General features: G+C 43.6%; 1 protein-coding gene across 1 annotated transcript in view; it reads right to left on the bottom strand.

Moving 5' to 3' along the window:
* Positions 1-16059, bottom strand: part of LOC124787933 (cylicin-1-like) — a 56107-nt gene that overhangs the window by 12836 nt on the left and 27212 nt on the right. The window contains exons 4-5 of the mRNA XM_047254923.1: positions 8903-9062; positions 8088-8680 (exon numbers count right to left, since the gene is read on the bottom strand). Of these exons, the coding sequence (XP_047110879.1) occupies positions 8088-8680; positions 8903-9062 (753 nt within the window). The remainder of the gene's footprint in view (positions 1-8087; positions 8681-8902; positions 9063-16059) is intronic.

Below are 16059 nucleotides of genomic sequence, written 5' to 3'. Positions count from 1 at the left end.
AGAGAGAGAGAGAGAGAGAGAGAGAGAGAGACCAGTCTTCTGAACCAAAGTGGAAAATGACACCTTCTTTTGATTCTTTCAATTTATACACCTGACAACTCAGATGGCAAACATACATTAGAACGTAAGTGGTTAAAAAGGGGCTTTTCAATCATGAAATGAGAGGACCACCGAAGGTTCAGGACAATGTGCACAAAGTGTCTGGAGATCACCACTTAACAAATGGCAATGACTTAAGTGACAGTGCCCAATACACAACCTAGCTAAAACGATCTCCTAATGGCGACAGGGCCGAGAGGAGTCTGCCAAGCCACTGGAAGAGGTTTAATTCCCCAGAGCTTGTTCCCATGAAAAGAAGAACAGTGGTGGTGCCAAAGTGCCGACAACCCTTGTGGAAATACGACAACACACAGATCCTCAGAAGGAATGGAAGAACTAGGGGGCTGAGGTAGGACGACTACAGCCTTGGCAGCCATCTCATTTCCTGTCACACTGACGTGACCAGGAAACCATATAACCATCATAGTGAGTCCCTCAAGAGTGAGCAAGTGGAAGATTTCTTGGACCTGTTGCACTAAGGGAAGGACTGTGTACGGCACACAAAGTCTCTGAAGGGCACTAAAAGAATCAGAGTAGATGACAATTGAAAACACTGTCACAGAATATACTGTGTGGTTTGATACAGGCGAAGAGCTCTGCTGTAAATACTGAGCAGTGGTCCAGAAGCTGATACCAAAAATCATTGGTGTCAATGATGAAGGCACACTCGACACTATTGTCAGTCCAGGAACCACCAGTGTACACAAAGGTAGTATCGCTAAGTTCCATGAGAAGGTAGAATAACTTACAGTGATAAATTGAATCTGGAGTAGTTTTCTTAGGAAGTGAACGAAGTCCAAGGTGAACATGGGCCACCACGCAAAAGCAAGATGATGAAGGGTTCACACCCACTGGGAAAGATGCAGGTAGCGTGAAGTTAAGCTCCTGGAGCAATACCTGAAAGCTAACTCTAGAAGGTAACAGAAGAGGGATGTGTCACATGATGGTGGTCAAAGGAGTCATTGAAGCACGGGGCATAGCACAGGTGGCCAATCATGGCAGACAAACGGCATATGACTGAGGAGAACATCGCGCCAGTAAGACAGCAGTAGTTCGGCAACACTGCACAGAGATTAAACTGGGCTAGTGTAAAAGGCACCTGCATCCAAACTGATTCCATGATGGTGGGTTGTATTTAGATCACATAAGATGGACGGATGTGCAGATGCATAAACAGAACACCCATAGTCTAGTTTCAAACAGACAAAGGATTGGTACAAAAAGAGGAGGATGGTCTGATCTGCTCCACAGGACGTACCACTGAGGACATGTAAGACACTGAGGAACTGGGTACAGCAGATGGCCAGGTGAGACATGTGGGAGGAGTAAGAACGTTTTCTATCAAGCATGAGCCCCAGGAATTTTCTAGTTTCAGTGATGGAAGAGCAATAGGGCCAACATGTAAATATGGTTGCAGAAACCCATTGCACCACCAGAAATTCACATAAATGGTTTTGTCAGAGCAAATGCAAAAGCCATTGTTGACACCCCACCAGTAAAGACAATTGAGACACTGCTGAAGATGCCACTCAAGGAGACAAGTCTGTGGAGAACTGCAATAGATCGCAAAATCGTCGACGAAAAGGGATCCATCGATGTCCGGTGGGAGTTACACCAAAAAGGTTAACGGGTATAGCCAGGAGGTCAAGGCTCACGACAGAGACCTGAGGCACCAGTTTTCCTAGATAAAGTTGTCCGACAAGGCAGAATCCACACATATCTTGAAAACTCTGCCTTTTAAAAATTCCTGAAGGAAATGGGGCATGTAGCCTTGGAAGTCCCATGTGTAGAGAGTATGGATGGTACCAGTCTTCTAGCAGGTGTCGTAGGCTTTTTTCAAATCAAAAGAACATGGCCACATTTTGGTATTTCTACAGAAAACTCGTTCATGACATGGACTGCCAAGGTGATGAGAGGGTCGACTTCAGAAAGGCATGCTCAAAGTCCACATTGTATCGTGGTTAGTAAATTGTGAGATCCGAGCCATCATACTAGCCAGGCATGTTCCATCACTTCACACACACAGCTGGTGACAGAAATTGGGCAGTAACTTACCAGTCTTAGGTATGGGAATGACAGTGGCTTCATGCCAGCATCTGGGAAATACGGCATCTGCCCAGATGCGATTGTACATATGAAGGGGAAAGTGCTTGCCTGCAAGAGAGAGGTGCTGCAACATCTAAATGTGATCATCGTCTGCAGCTGGGGCGGAAGATCAGGATGAAGTGAGAGCATGGTCCAGCTCACTGATGCAGTATTGTAGTATTAAGGATTCTGAGAGGACAAGGGTTTCACCCAAGCCTCCTCTGTTCATTTTCAATGGAGAAGACTAGGTGAGAGTGGGTGGAGTTCAAAATAGCGGCCTAAGGCATTGGAGATAGCAACTGGGTCCACAATTATGTCATCTGCTACAGTCCCAGAAAGGTATCGGAGGTTGGCCCACACAATGGAAGAGGGAGTGGAACTGTTAAAAGAACTAGTAAATGAAATCCAGCTAGATTTTTTGGTATCCCAAAGAGTGTGACGACACTGTGCACACAACTGTTCATAATGAATACAGTTTGCCATTGTAGAATGATGGTTAAAAATGCAGAGAGCATGTCTACGTGTGAATTGCATTACAGCACACCTCAGTCCACCAAGAGACCGGGACACAGCATAGTGAAGATGAAGTGTGAGGAACAGAACATTCTGCGGTGGTTGGATAACGTCTGTAATATATTCTGCCTAGTCATCACAACTGGGGAAATGTTGTACGTAGAAGGTCACAAGGGAGGAGTAAAGCCCCCAATAGGCCTTAGAAAGCTGACAATTGAGTTTACACGTAGGTGGGTAGGTGTCAGCAACCAGATAGCATATGGAAAAATGGTCGCTCAAATACGTGTCAGAGAGAACGGAACACTCGAGACGACGGGCAAGCTGGGCTGTGCAGAATGAGAGGTCCAAATGGGAATAGGTTTTCGTGGAATTTGAAAGGAATGGGTGCTTCAGTGTTAAGGCAAATGAGGTTGAGTTTACTGAGAAGGTCAGCCAAGAGAGCACCTCTTGGACGGGTTCTGGAAGAGCCCCAAAGGGAATTGTGAAAATTAAAGTTACTGAGCAACAAAAAGGGAAGAGGGAGTTGCCCAACAAGATGGAAGAAGTCTGCCCTGGTGACACCAAATGACAGTGGGATGGAGACATAACAAAGAGAAAATGTGAAGTAAAGAAGGAAAATGTGGAGCGTAACAGCTTACAGGTGGGTGTCCAGTGAGACTGACTATGAACGCCATCCAGATGAGAAGCTTTGCTGCCCCATGGAATGGAATTCTGTCTTCAGGGAAGGTCAAAATGGACCGGGAAGAAATCCAAGAGGTCAAAGCGAAAGTGAGGACGCAGTTTTGTTTCCTGGAGGCAGAAATCAAGTGGATGCTGCAATTCCAGGAGTAGCTGTAATTCCTCCTTGTTTGATCTAATGCTGCTAACATTCCAATGGAAGACAGTCATGATGGGGAAAGGGGAGGAAGGAAAAAATGAAAGGTTATCACCTCAGCAACTGCTGAGTGCCAGCCTTCGAAGACTCACTCCTACAGCATGCAGAGGCTGGAGGATCCCGCTCCACGAGATCTACAGAGGCATCGGCATTCTCTCTGGTTCAGTCTGTGGATTCCAGGGCAGAAAAATGGTTGGCAGTGCACACTGGCAAAATGGAGGTCTGCCAGGTGAGGGTATGACGCGGCAACACCATTAAAGAGAATCTCTGAGTCAGCAAAGGAGAAGACCATTTGTCTTTGATTGATTTCTTAGAGCCTTTGTGATTGGAAGATGAAGACTCAAATGTTTGTTGGCTGGAGGAACACAAAATATCTTCATGGGATTGCTCCTTTCATCCTTTATGGCCTGCCAGTTGTGATTCATGGGATTTTGTCAGTGGGGCTGAAGATCTGATGGCTTATTGCACAGCTGGAAGAGAAGAAGACAGGGGTTCTATTACGAAACTGGGCAATCTTATAAATTGGAGTGCTGAATTTGAGGTCACAAGTCTGCTGGGTAACATCCTTTGTGGAGTGAGGCATAGCAACAATGGTACTGTAAGTGCCAGACAGTAAAATTTAGGGCTTTTGACTAGCCAACAACTTGCGAGCAACAGGGTAAGGTACTTTTTCCTTCACCCAGATCTCCTGGATAGCCCACTTATCAATATGCACGGGACACTCGTGGGACGAAGTGGCATGGTCTCCATTACAATTATTACAGCGGGAAGAAGGAGGCACGCAATCGCCCTCTGAGCATTCCTACCAGAAGTAACATATTTGGCAGTGAGTGTGGTTGTAACGTTGACACCGATAGCAATGCATTGGGTCTGGAACATACGGTCGGACTGTGATGACTTCACAGCCTCCTTCCATCTTCGATTGGAAACACTGCTCAATCAAAAGTGAGAAAAAGGGTACGCATAGGAACAAAGTGGTATCAGCCATTTTCATTACCTGATAGACTGCAGTGACGCTCTGATCCAAGAAGTAAGTTTGGAATTCTCCCTCAGTCAGACCATCAAGCAGCCAAGCATAAATCACACCACTCAAAGAATTCATCATTCAATGGGCCTTGAAACAAACAGGATAGTTGTGGAGGAGAGAAGCTGTATGCAGGTTGAAAACTGCTATTGGCCTTCAAAAGAAAAGTACCATTATATAAACGAGATTAACATTTCACAGGGCCAGCAACTGCATCAACACCTTTCTGAATAATAAACGGATTAATCGTAGCAAAGGACAGACCTCCTTCGGTTCCACAAGGAACTGAGGTGCAGCTGGGAGAGTCTTTGAATCTTTAGCCTCATTCTGTTTACATTTAGCAGACACAGACAGAGATTATGATGAGTAGCTCACTACAAAAAAAATCCTCCACAATTGCCGTCATGTCCGACGGTGCACTCCTTCCAACTGCATGACCCCCTAGGAGGGGGGCTCACCTACGCCAGGTCACACCTCCTGAACTTCTGACAGAGGGACCAATTGGCAATTTGGATAGTCACAGCTCAGGCAGTCACCCCTTTCTGGGCCTGACCTGTGCCAGGGGCAGAACCTGTAGACCTGGGGCTGGGAATTACGCAGTACCCAGTTACCTGTTACATGTCAAATGCCTGGACCAGCCTTCAAGAGCACACAGGGAGGAAGAAGAAACAAAGGAACCTCAAACACCGAAGTGGAGAAAGGGTACGAGACAGGGAACAAAGAGAGAAAGTAAACAAAAAAAAAAGGGGCTGTTCTGATGCTAGGCTATTAAAACCTCAGAACACATTCCCAAAATTATCCCACACATGTTCCCCAAGGGAGGCGAAAAAGAACAGCAGGAGGATAGACACTCAATATGGAAAGGGAAGAGGTGCTGCACAGGCTGAGACCCCGTGATAGCCAAGCACAAACTCACCAAAGAGTTGTGAGCCCTCTGAGAAGACCTTTACACCTGAATCAGAGTTTCTTAAAATTCTCCTAATAAACCAAAGTCAACCATTCACCTTCCCTACCACAATCCTCATATGCTCATTCCATTTCATGTCACTTTGCAACATGATGCCTACATATTTAAACAACATGACTGTCAAGCCGTACACTACTGATACAGTATCTGAACATTACGGGTTTGTTCTACCTTTTCATCCATATTAATTTACATTTTTCCATATTTACAGCTAGGTGCCATTCATCACACCAACTAGAAGTGACTGTCTAAGTCATCTGTATCCTCCTACAGTCACTCAACAATCACACCTTCTCGTACACCATAGCATAATCAGTGCAGATTGCTGTTCACCCGTTTCCCATACCATTTATGTATGGACAAAACTGCTTCACTTACTTTCCTTACCACATCACATGCCTGCAATGTTACCGGGTGGCACTCAATCTTATTCTGAGCAGTAGTCCAAGTTTTGGGTCGTCTGTGTATGCTTTACTGCTATGTACGCACTTATCTTGTAAGTAACTTGATGTGTGTAGCATCTCGCACACAGGATGCTTACTTAGTTCATAGGACCAATTCAATACAACACTGTTACATCTTCTGGTAGCTGGATATTGGTGCACATGAAGAAAATGGAGAAATGTAAGAAGCCTGCAGGCAGGAGAACCACTTGCACAAGAGTAACTCACACCAAAGACATATGAGCAAAATGCAACAGACAGACTGTGGACAAAACAACAGACCAGGGCAAGGACAAACAATCTAGACAACAAGGCACTAAGTGAAGCCTTCACCTCAATGATGAAGTCAAGGCCCAGAGAAGCAGAGGGACAAATGCAAGATGCAACCAAAGATAGTAACCAGGTGACAAGCAAGGTAGTTTTCAAGCAGAGATAGATTCAAAAATATCACACACGAGCACTGAACTGACCAGCTGTGCAGTGGGTGGCCGCCTATATATCAGCTGTGTGGCATGCTATTGGCTACCATATTCATGTGGCCCAAGATGGTGGTGCTTTCACCATCTGAGCTCAGCACTAAATGGCTACAGTGCTCCCTAACAGTCATAAAGTCCACCTCCTCTGACGGTGAAGTTGAAGTTGAGGGTGAAGAAGAAGAAGAAGAAGAAGAAGAAGAAGAAGAAGAAGAAGAAATACATAGGGAGGAGACTGGAATAGAAGATGTAATTACACTAAAGGAACGCATAGCCAGGTTAATACATGGTAGATGGGCCAAGTACGTTGTTTGCAGGATTCCAAGAAATAAGGAAAAACTAAGACAATGACCAAACAAAAGAAAGTAAATCATACAAGAAAACGTGCAGTATTAACACAAATGGCATACAACTGAAGATATAAGACAGAAAAGTCTAGCGATCAACCTTTCTCCATCAGTGGATGTCTAATGAATTATGACTACAGACAATATTCAAAATTGTCAAGCCTATTACCAATGGCCTGTACCTATTAGGTCATCTAGTGAATGAAACAGAGTCTATACAGTTGTCCTTTAAGTTAATGTATGTCGAGACGACTTTTCCTAGACGGTTTACTAATGCCTTCTTAAAAGGGACGTTAAACTTTTTAGAATACGGAGTCCTTGTTTACTGCTGCCAGTTTATATCAGGGCCCCTTCATTATTGTGGTTTTTACATTAAACGTGAGTATAAATATATGGATGAAAGTATGTAAAATAGAATTATTATCTACAATTATTCTCATGGCAACGCAAATTCTTCCATGACAGAGGTAATACTTCCAGGGGAGCAATATCTGTTTAGTATCTCCCCATACACTTTTTATCTGTTACTTTAATGGCAAGGAGATGATACCAATATGGATAATAAATTGGATTCCATCTTCAAATACCGAAGTGTCAACATTACACATCACACACTGCAATACATGAGAAAACTTGACAATTAATTCTACAATATACCTTTAAATTTCAATTAAAGCATTGTTGGCAAAAATTTCCATTATATTTTAATGGACGACGGGGTATTTCACATAGATTTTTCAGTGACACTAAAAATTACTATTTTTTTACCCTGTGTCACTTTTCTTGCTGGGGTGCCATACATTTCAATTAAAATAACTTGTCTTATTTGTGAATAGTGTAGGTAACTATCCCATGATACAAGCAGTGAACAGTGATTTTGTGCTTGACAAATGAAATTCATCCAATGCTTCATGCCATCACTGAACTGAACTAAACTACCAGTATGACTTAACTTCCTACATTGTTATTCATAGGACAATTGTGTCCCAGAAATGCTATTCTAATGCTCAAACATTAAAGACAACTTTACTACTCCAGGAGATAGTGTAAGATGCAACAAAAACAATTTTCACAAGCAATATTTGACAAAGTAATACGAACATCGCAAACATACAGGTCAAATATGAGGACTGTAGATATATCCAAATATTTAGGATTTTTTTCAAGTGAAGTGCTTGGCAAGAAGACAATGAACATACATATATTTATTTATTATGTGAAGGTTTATACTTTCCACTGAATCTTAAGCCAGTAATACATACCATCTGCTTTAGGTTCTGTCTTCTTTTCCCCTTTCACATCCTTATTTTCGGTTTTAGATTCCTGCTTCTTTTCTACCTTTTTGTCTCCATTTCCATCTGATTTCTTCTCAGATTTATCAGCTTTTGAGGCCTTCGTCTTTTCAGCCTTTGAATCTACTTTCTCTTCACCTTTCTTCTCAGTCTTGTTTTCATTTTTTTCACTCTTGGGGCCAGGTTTTGTTTCTGGCTCAATTTTTTGATTAGCCTTTTTATCTCCTTTACCTTCATTAGTTTTATCTGGTTTTGTGTCCACCTTTTTTTCTGCCTTTGCCCCAGTTTTCTTGTCTTGTTTCACATCTGCCTTGTTCTCTGATTTTTTCTCACTTTTGGCATCTTGTTTTTTTCCTTCTGATGTACTCAACTCTTTACCTTTATTAGAATCACTTTTCTTTGGAGCTGTATCTTCAGTAGTATCAACTTCCTTGTCTTTATCTGATGTTTCAGTACCTTTCTTATTCTTCTTTTTCTTTGACTTAGTTGGTGTGTCTGGAGAGACCACTGTCTGCGGCTCCACAGTGAATGGTGTCAATATGAGCTCAACAGAACCATCATCCCTAAAACAGATAAAGACTGAATTAAAAGAACAAAACAAAATTAAAAACACATTATGCAATTCAAAAAGTCTTACATATTAGCTCACTATTTTCAAATTAATGGTTTTCCTAGGGACAACTAAAATTATGACAAGTGGAGTTTTACCTGTTGAAATGTTAAAATAAGAGAAACGTTTGGATGATAAATTCTCCAACAAAATTTTGCAAATAAAAATTACGTACTTTATCTTATTTTTTCCTTTCTCATTAGATTTCTCATCAACTGCAACTTTGTCTTCTTTTCCCTTGTCAGTTTTTTCATCTCCACCTTCATTATTGGTCTCTGAAGTCTTATTTTTCTTCTTCTTCTTGCTTGGTGTCCCAATTTCTTCTTTAATGAAAGCTGAAACAGTTCATCATAACAGAAAACTTGGAAAAATACAATTATGCTTAAAAGATATAGAAAGTCTAAAAGAAATAGTAACAGTAATTGTTTACACTTTATTTGCACAATAGTTGCCTAAACCTTAGTGTAAAAAACAAAAGAAATGAGATTTGCTGTAAAGAAAAAGCACTGTCCACAAAAGTTCTTAGGTTACATTTTGTCTCCACTCTTTAACTTTATGTTTGGCAACAAGTACTTCGTGCACTGACAGATCACAGCAGTTGTATCTAATGACATATAACCAGCTAAGAACAAATAAATGTCAGTGCAACATTTAAAAGACTTGTATAGAAATTTGGAAGAATTTTTGCTCTCCTATTTCAGATAATGTATCATTTAATTTGTTCAATAGTCAGATTAACATTTTGACAGAAGAATTTTTACTTTATATAAAATGGAAGTGGGAAAATATTGTCTGGTAGATACAAAGCTCACATGCAAGAGTATTTTTAGATTTTAATTAATGCAATTCTGTGGTTTAAAACAGGGATTGAACTAAGAATTTTGTGACCTCAGTGCTAATTAACTTTTAACACACAGAAATGGAATCAATGATTAGTCTGTTGTTCTCACAAGTTGAGTGCTCATTCAATAATTTACTGAAAATAACTTCTGGTGGCTACAGTTAAAGCAAGTACTTTTTTTTTTTTGCCCACAATTTATCCACAGTCTCATCAGGAAAGGGCATTTCAAGTTAGGATGGATAAAAGTTGTTTATACTGGTCTGACTGCAGTGATAATGATCAACACTTTAAAAGTAAAATTAAAGAAGCTGAACAATGCCATCTTTTACAGGATACTGAAAAAATTCAATATTGTTTTCATTTACAGAAAGTCACAAAGTCTGATCTCAAGCTTTTAAAATTTATATAATTGCTCTTTATACTTGGAAAATTCAAACTTGTTCAACTTTTTCATAATTAAGTACAAGCAGCTATTTCTCATTTAATTTGTCAAAATGGTAACAAATCCCAATAACTCTGTAAAACAAAGTGATACTGTGAGGAATTACTAAACAACTTATTTACTTCATTTTTATTTACTAAGTGACAAAGACACAAATGTTATCAAACCAGACTTGACTTAAGAAGTAACAGAATTTTACCAGCAGTTTACAAAAAAATATTACAATACAACATTACTGGTAATTAGTTCTGAGTTGTCGACAACTGCTACATGATGACCTAGAACTCATCACAAGTAGTTAAGTGAAAAATACAAGTGGATTTGCATTCTCTGCAATCATCAATCTGTGTGATCAATCAATATTTAATAGAAGCCTATGATACAATGATATGAAAAATATTGACTGGCAGGGATTCAACTTTAAGCGCACACAATATTAATTTTGTGCATCTGTTGAATTCTGCACATGGCAATGTTCACAAAACAGTTCTTTATTAACAGTGGCTTCTGTGAAGAGAAACAGAATGATAGTAAGGGCTACTCAGCTTTCTCATTTACAATGTATGCGGCATCCCTTGACAATATATCTGCTATCCCCTGACAATATATGTGGCATCCTTGCCACAAAAGTTTCTGAGTTTTATTCCTTATCATACTATGAACTTTGAATAAATCGCCACATCAGGGACAATTACGGAACATTCATTGACCCTTACAACTTTCTCACAATACTGTTTACAACACAGACCTCAGCGAGATGGTTGGTTGGTTTAAAAGAGGCGGGAGGGGGGAGAAGATACCAAACTGCTAGGTCATCGGTCCCTAGTTCCGAATTAAACAATGCCACAAGGCTGAGAATAAAACAAACAAGACTTACAACACAAAATGGAATGAAAGAAAAAACCACAAGAACGACGGAAGGGCAACAAATACTTACACTTAAATGGACGAAAGGGGACGAGAAAACCACAGAAACACAAGAAACAGGTAGAAGAGATTAAAACGACAAAGTAGATTACCATGGCTGGATGTCCATGAGAATACAAAGAAGAAACCAGCCACTATGCAACACACTGAAACCTTCACCCTAAAAGCACTATGGTGGAGGACACACAGGGACAAAGGACATGCACTAAAACTAAGATTAAATGATAAAACCCACCCTCACGAATAAAACATAAAACTAAATCAGCCAATGAGGTGATTTCAGCGAGTCCGGTAACCCAAGATTTTGTCGCAGGGCAGTCAAAGTGGGACAGTGCACCAAAACATGGGCCACTGTCAACCAGACACCGCACTGACACTGAGGTGGGTCATCACAGCGCAGGAGGTGGCCATGGGTCACCCAAGCGTGGCCAATGCAGAGCCAGTAGAGAACCAGAGTCCCCACAAGAAGCCCTCATCGAGGACTTCTACACATTTGTAGTCTCTTTAATAGCATGTAGTTTGTTGTGCATACTGAGACTATGCCATTCTGTCTCCCAAAATCAAAAAAACCTTGCGGCATAGAAACAAACGCAGGTCAGTTATTGGAATGCCAATCTCCATAAGCGGTTTCCGTGTGGCCTGTTTGGTCAGCCTGTCAGCAAGTCCGTTGCCTGGGATTCCGATGTGACCTGGGGTCCAGACGAGCACCACTGAATGACTGGACCATTCCAGGTCATGGATGGACTCCTGGATGGTCGCTACCAAAGGATGACAAGGGTAGCACTGGTCGATAGCTTGTAGGCTGCTGAAGGAGTCAGTACACAGAAGAAATGACTCCCCAGGGCATGAACGGATGTGCTGAAGAGCATGAGAGATAGCCACCAGCTCTGCAGTGAAACCACTGCAGCCATCGGGCAAGAAATGCTGTTCAATATGTCCTCCGCGGACACACGCAAAGTCGATGAGACCATCAGCCATTGAGCGGTCGGTGTAAACCACTTCGTGGCCTCAGTACATGTCAAGAATCGAGAGGAAGTGGCAACAGAGAGCTGCTGGGTTAACTGAGTCCTTAAGGCCATGTCAAAGGTCCATGCGAAGCCACAGCCTAGCTGTACACCATGGAGGTGTAAGTGAATAGACCTCAAGTATAGGTAGTAAAGGCAAGGACTCTAATTCAGATAGAAAAGATCGGGTGCAAACTGCAATTGTAAGCCTTGACCTGAGTTGCTGATGCGGGAGATAAACCATCGTGGGTGGGAAAAAGAGACAGTAATTCGGATGCGCAGGAGAACTATGAACATGTGCAATGTAACTGGCGAGCAGTTGTGCACGCCTAACCTTCAATGGAGGGACTCCAGCCTCCACCAGGACACTAGTCACCGGACTCATTCTAAAAGCTCCCATCACTAATTGAACACCACAATGGGGCACTAGGTCTAGTAAATGCAACTCTTAGGGCGCTGCCGAACCATAAACCAGACTCCCATAGTCAAGGCAGGATTGAACAAGGGCTCTGTAGAGTTGCAGCAGTGTAGAGCGATCTGCACCCCGGTTGGTGTTGCTCAGGCAGCAGAGGGCATTGAGGTGCTGCCACCACTTCTGCTTAAGCTGAAGAAGGTGAGGAAGCCAAGTCAATCGGGCATCGAAAACCAGTCCTAAGAATCAATGTGTCTCCACTACAGTGAGTGAATCATCATGAAGGTAAAGTTCTGGTTCCAGATGAAAAGTACAACACCAACAGAAGTGCATAACACATGACTTTGGGGCCGAAAACTGGAAACCGTGGTCTAGAGCCCATGACTGCGCCTTGTGAATGGCTCCCTGTAGGTGCCACTCAGCAACAGCGGTACTGGTGGAGCAGTACGAAATGCAGAAGTCATCTGCATACAGAGAAGGTGAGATGGCCAGCCCTACAGCTGCTACTAGACCGTTAACTAAAGCTAGAGAGAGACTCAATATAGAGCCCTGCGGGACCCTGTTCTCTTGGATATGTTGGGAACTATGGGAGGTACCAACTTAGAAACGGACAGTATGAAGTGACAGCAAGTATAAGATAAAAATCGGGAGCTTGCCTTGAAGGATATGATATCACCAGGTGGTGTCATATGCTTTTCGTAAATAAAAAAAGATGACAAGAATGTGTTGGCATCTGGAAAAGGCTATTCAGATGGCAGACTCGAGGGACACGAGATTATCAGTGGTAGAGCGACCCTGGCGGAAACCGCCCTGGCATGGAGTCAGCAGGTCACGTGACTCCAGGACCCAACCCAGCCGCCGACATACCATACGTTCCAGCAGCTTACAAAGAACACTGGTGAGGCTGATGGCTATCCACATCAAGCAGGTTTTTACCAGGTTTGAACACCAGAGTGATGGTGCTCTCTTGCCATTTCTATGGAAAGATGTCATCACAACAGAGGCAGTTGAAGATGACGAGGAGATGTCGCTTGTAGTCTGACAAGAGACAGTTAATCGTCTGACTGTGGATCCGATTCAGCCCAGGAGCTGTGTCGGGGCAATGTACAAGGGTGCTGAGGAGCTCCCACTCTGTAGAAAGGGCATTATAGGGTTCAACGTGGCGTGTAATGAATGAGGAGACTATCCTTTCATCTGCTGTTTAAGGGTGCAAAAGGCTGGGGGGTAATTCCCCGACGCAGAGGCTCGAGCATAGTGCTCGGCAATCATGTTTGCGTCGGTAGATAACATGCCATTGATGTTAACACCAGGGACACCTGTTGAGGTGTGGTACACAAAAACACATCTGATTTTCGTCCAGACTTGGGAAGGTGACGTATGGCACCTAATGGTCGAGACTTATCTCTCCCAACACTCCTGTTCTGTCTTTTTATAAGCTGGCAAATGAGGGCGGAGCCATTTAAAGGCTATTAGGTGGTCTAAGGAACGGTGCTGTTTATGCTGCTGTAGAGCTCACTGACGCTCTTTAATTGCCTCAGCATCTTCCGGCTACCACCAAGGCACTGACTTTAGTTGGGGCACCCTACAGAATGAGGGATCACGTTTTCCGCAGCAGAAACGATCATTTTAGTGACCTGCTCAACCACATGGATGGCACCATGTGGGGGAGATTCAATGGTGACAGCAGAGGTGAAGGCTTCCCAGTTTGCCTTGTTGAAAGTGCATCTGGGTAGGTGTCTGTGGGTACAATGCCGGGGGACTGACTGAAAGATGAGGAAGTGGTCACTACACCACACAGGTAGTCATGTGCTCTCCAGTGGACAGATGGGAGAAGTCCTGGGTTGCAGAGGGATAAAACAATGGTCGACCAAGTTTCGTGAGCCACACTGAAATATGTGGGGGCCCTAGTATTTAAGAGGCACAGGTCAAACTGAGACAGTTAAGTTTCGACATCTCTGCCCCACAAGGGGTTACGAGCATTAAACTCTCCCGAAAGTAGGGAAGGTGTAGGGAGTTTATCAATTAATGCAGCCAATGCGTTCAGGGTACTGCACCATCTGGAGGAAGATATACGTTGCAGACAGTTATTTCCTGCATCGTACTTATCCTGACAGCCACAGCTTCAAGACGGGTGTAAAGGGGCACAGGTTCACTGCATACAGAGTTCAGGACATTGGCACAAACTCTACCTGACTCACTATTATAGCCGCGACTGTTCTTTTAACATCCCCTATAGCTGTGGAGGGCAGGGGTTCGCTACATTGCCAGGAACCAGGTTTCCTGCAGGGCAATGCAGAGAGCAGGTGTCAAGCTTATGAGTTGCTGTAAGTAGCTCAGGCGGTGGTGGAAAAAACTGCCACAATTCCACTGGAGGATGACGTGCCCATGAGATTAGGTAGGCATGAAACACTCAATGAGGCTGTTTGCACCTCAAGGTCACCTGCTGCCACCAGATGAGTAACTGTGTGATCAACATCCATTGTGTCTGAGGGCCCAGAGAGATCTAGGTCCTCAGCAGACACCAGAATCTCCACTTCATCCTCTGACGCACAGCTTGTAGGTAGTGCTGGTATGGGTGCCACCGCAATGTCTAGGTTTTTGGGGGGTCTTCTTCTTTTTGGTTTTCTCTTGCTGCACCTTTGGCTGTTCTGGCCGGGAGGGCTTCACTGCGTCAGTTTTGGGGTCTGAGGAGGACCGTGAAGCCCTACGACCAGGTACCTGTGGTTGCTTCATCCACTGGCAGGTGTCTGCTTTGCTTTGCTTTGCCACTGGTAGGAACGTGGGAAGGGAGTGACCCAAGGGACCCCTTTCTAGCGAGAGGAACCAAAGAAGAATCACGCTTCTCCGGTTGAGAAGTGGGAACTAATGTCCCCGAAGGTTGGAGGGGGAGGGGGGTGTTTCTCCCTAAGTAGGAGGTGCAGGAGCAACAGGGAGGGATGTGCCCCCACCATCAACAGCGCAGTTGGAGTCTGACGGCTCAGAGACAACTGTATGCGGCAAAACGGAAGGTGCTAGAGCCATTGTCGCAGTGGCAGCATAAGTGGATGTCATACGCACAGAATGTAGCCTCTCATATTTTCGCTTAGCCTCAGTGTAGGTAAGTTGGTCCAGAGTCTTGTATTCCACGACTTTCCTCTCTTTCTGTAAGATCCTGCAATCTGGAGAGCAAGGTCAATTATCCTCTCCGCAGTAGACACAGATGGGAGGTGGGGCACATGGATTATTGGGATGTGATTGAAGTCCACACTCTCGACACGGAAACTGGAAGTACTGTGGCAAGAGATATGGCCGAACTTCCAGCACTTAAAGCACCGCATCAGGGGAGGGATATATGGCTTGACATCACAGCGGTAGACCATCACCTTGACCTTTTTGGGTAATGTGTCACCCTTGAAGGCCAAGATGAAGGCACTGGTGGCAACCTGATTACTCCTTGGACCCCAATGGATGCGCCTGGACCATATTTGAGCTCTTACGGGTGTGATGGTAACAGATACATCCCCCAACTTGTCAGAAGTGAGTAATGCCCATGACTGGGCAGAGGATGCTGTTTTTATCAAGACTGACCCTGACCACATTTTGGACAAGCCCTCCGCCTCCCCAAACTTGTCCTCTAAATGCTCCACAAAGAACTGAGGCTTCATTGACATGAAAGGTTCCCCATCAACTCTCGTACACACAAGGTATCGGGGTGAATAAGCTTCAC

Source organism: Schistocerca piceifrons, chromosome 3 (genome assembly GCF_021461385.2).
Source record: "Schistocerca piceifrons isolate TAMUIC-IGC-003096 chromosome 3, iqSchPice1.1, whole genome shotgun sequence".
NCBI classification, from domain to species: Eukaryota; Metazoa; Arthropoda; class Insecta; order Orthoptera; family Acrididae; genus Schistocerca; species Schistocerca piceifrons.
The sequence above is the reverse complement of the archived record's forward strand: the minus strand, read 5'-3'. Positions and strand labels throughout refer to the sequence as shown.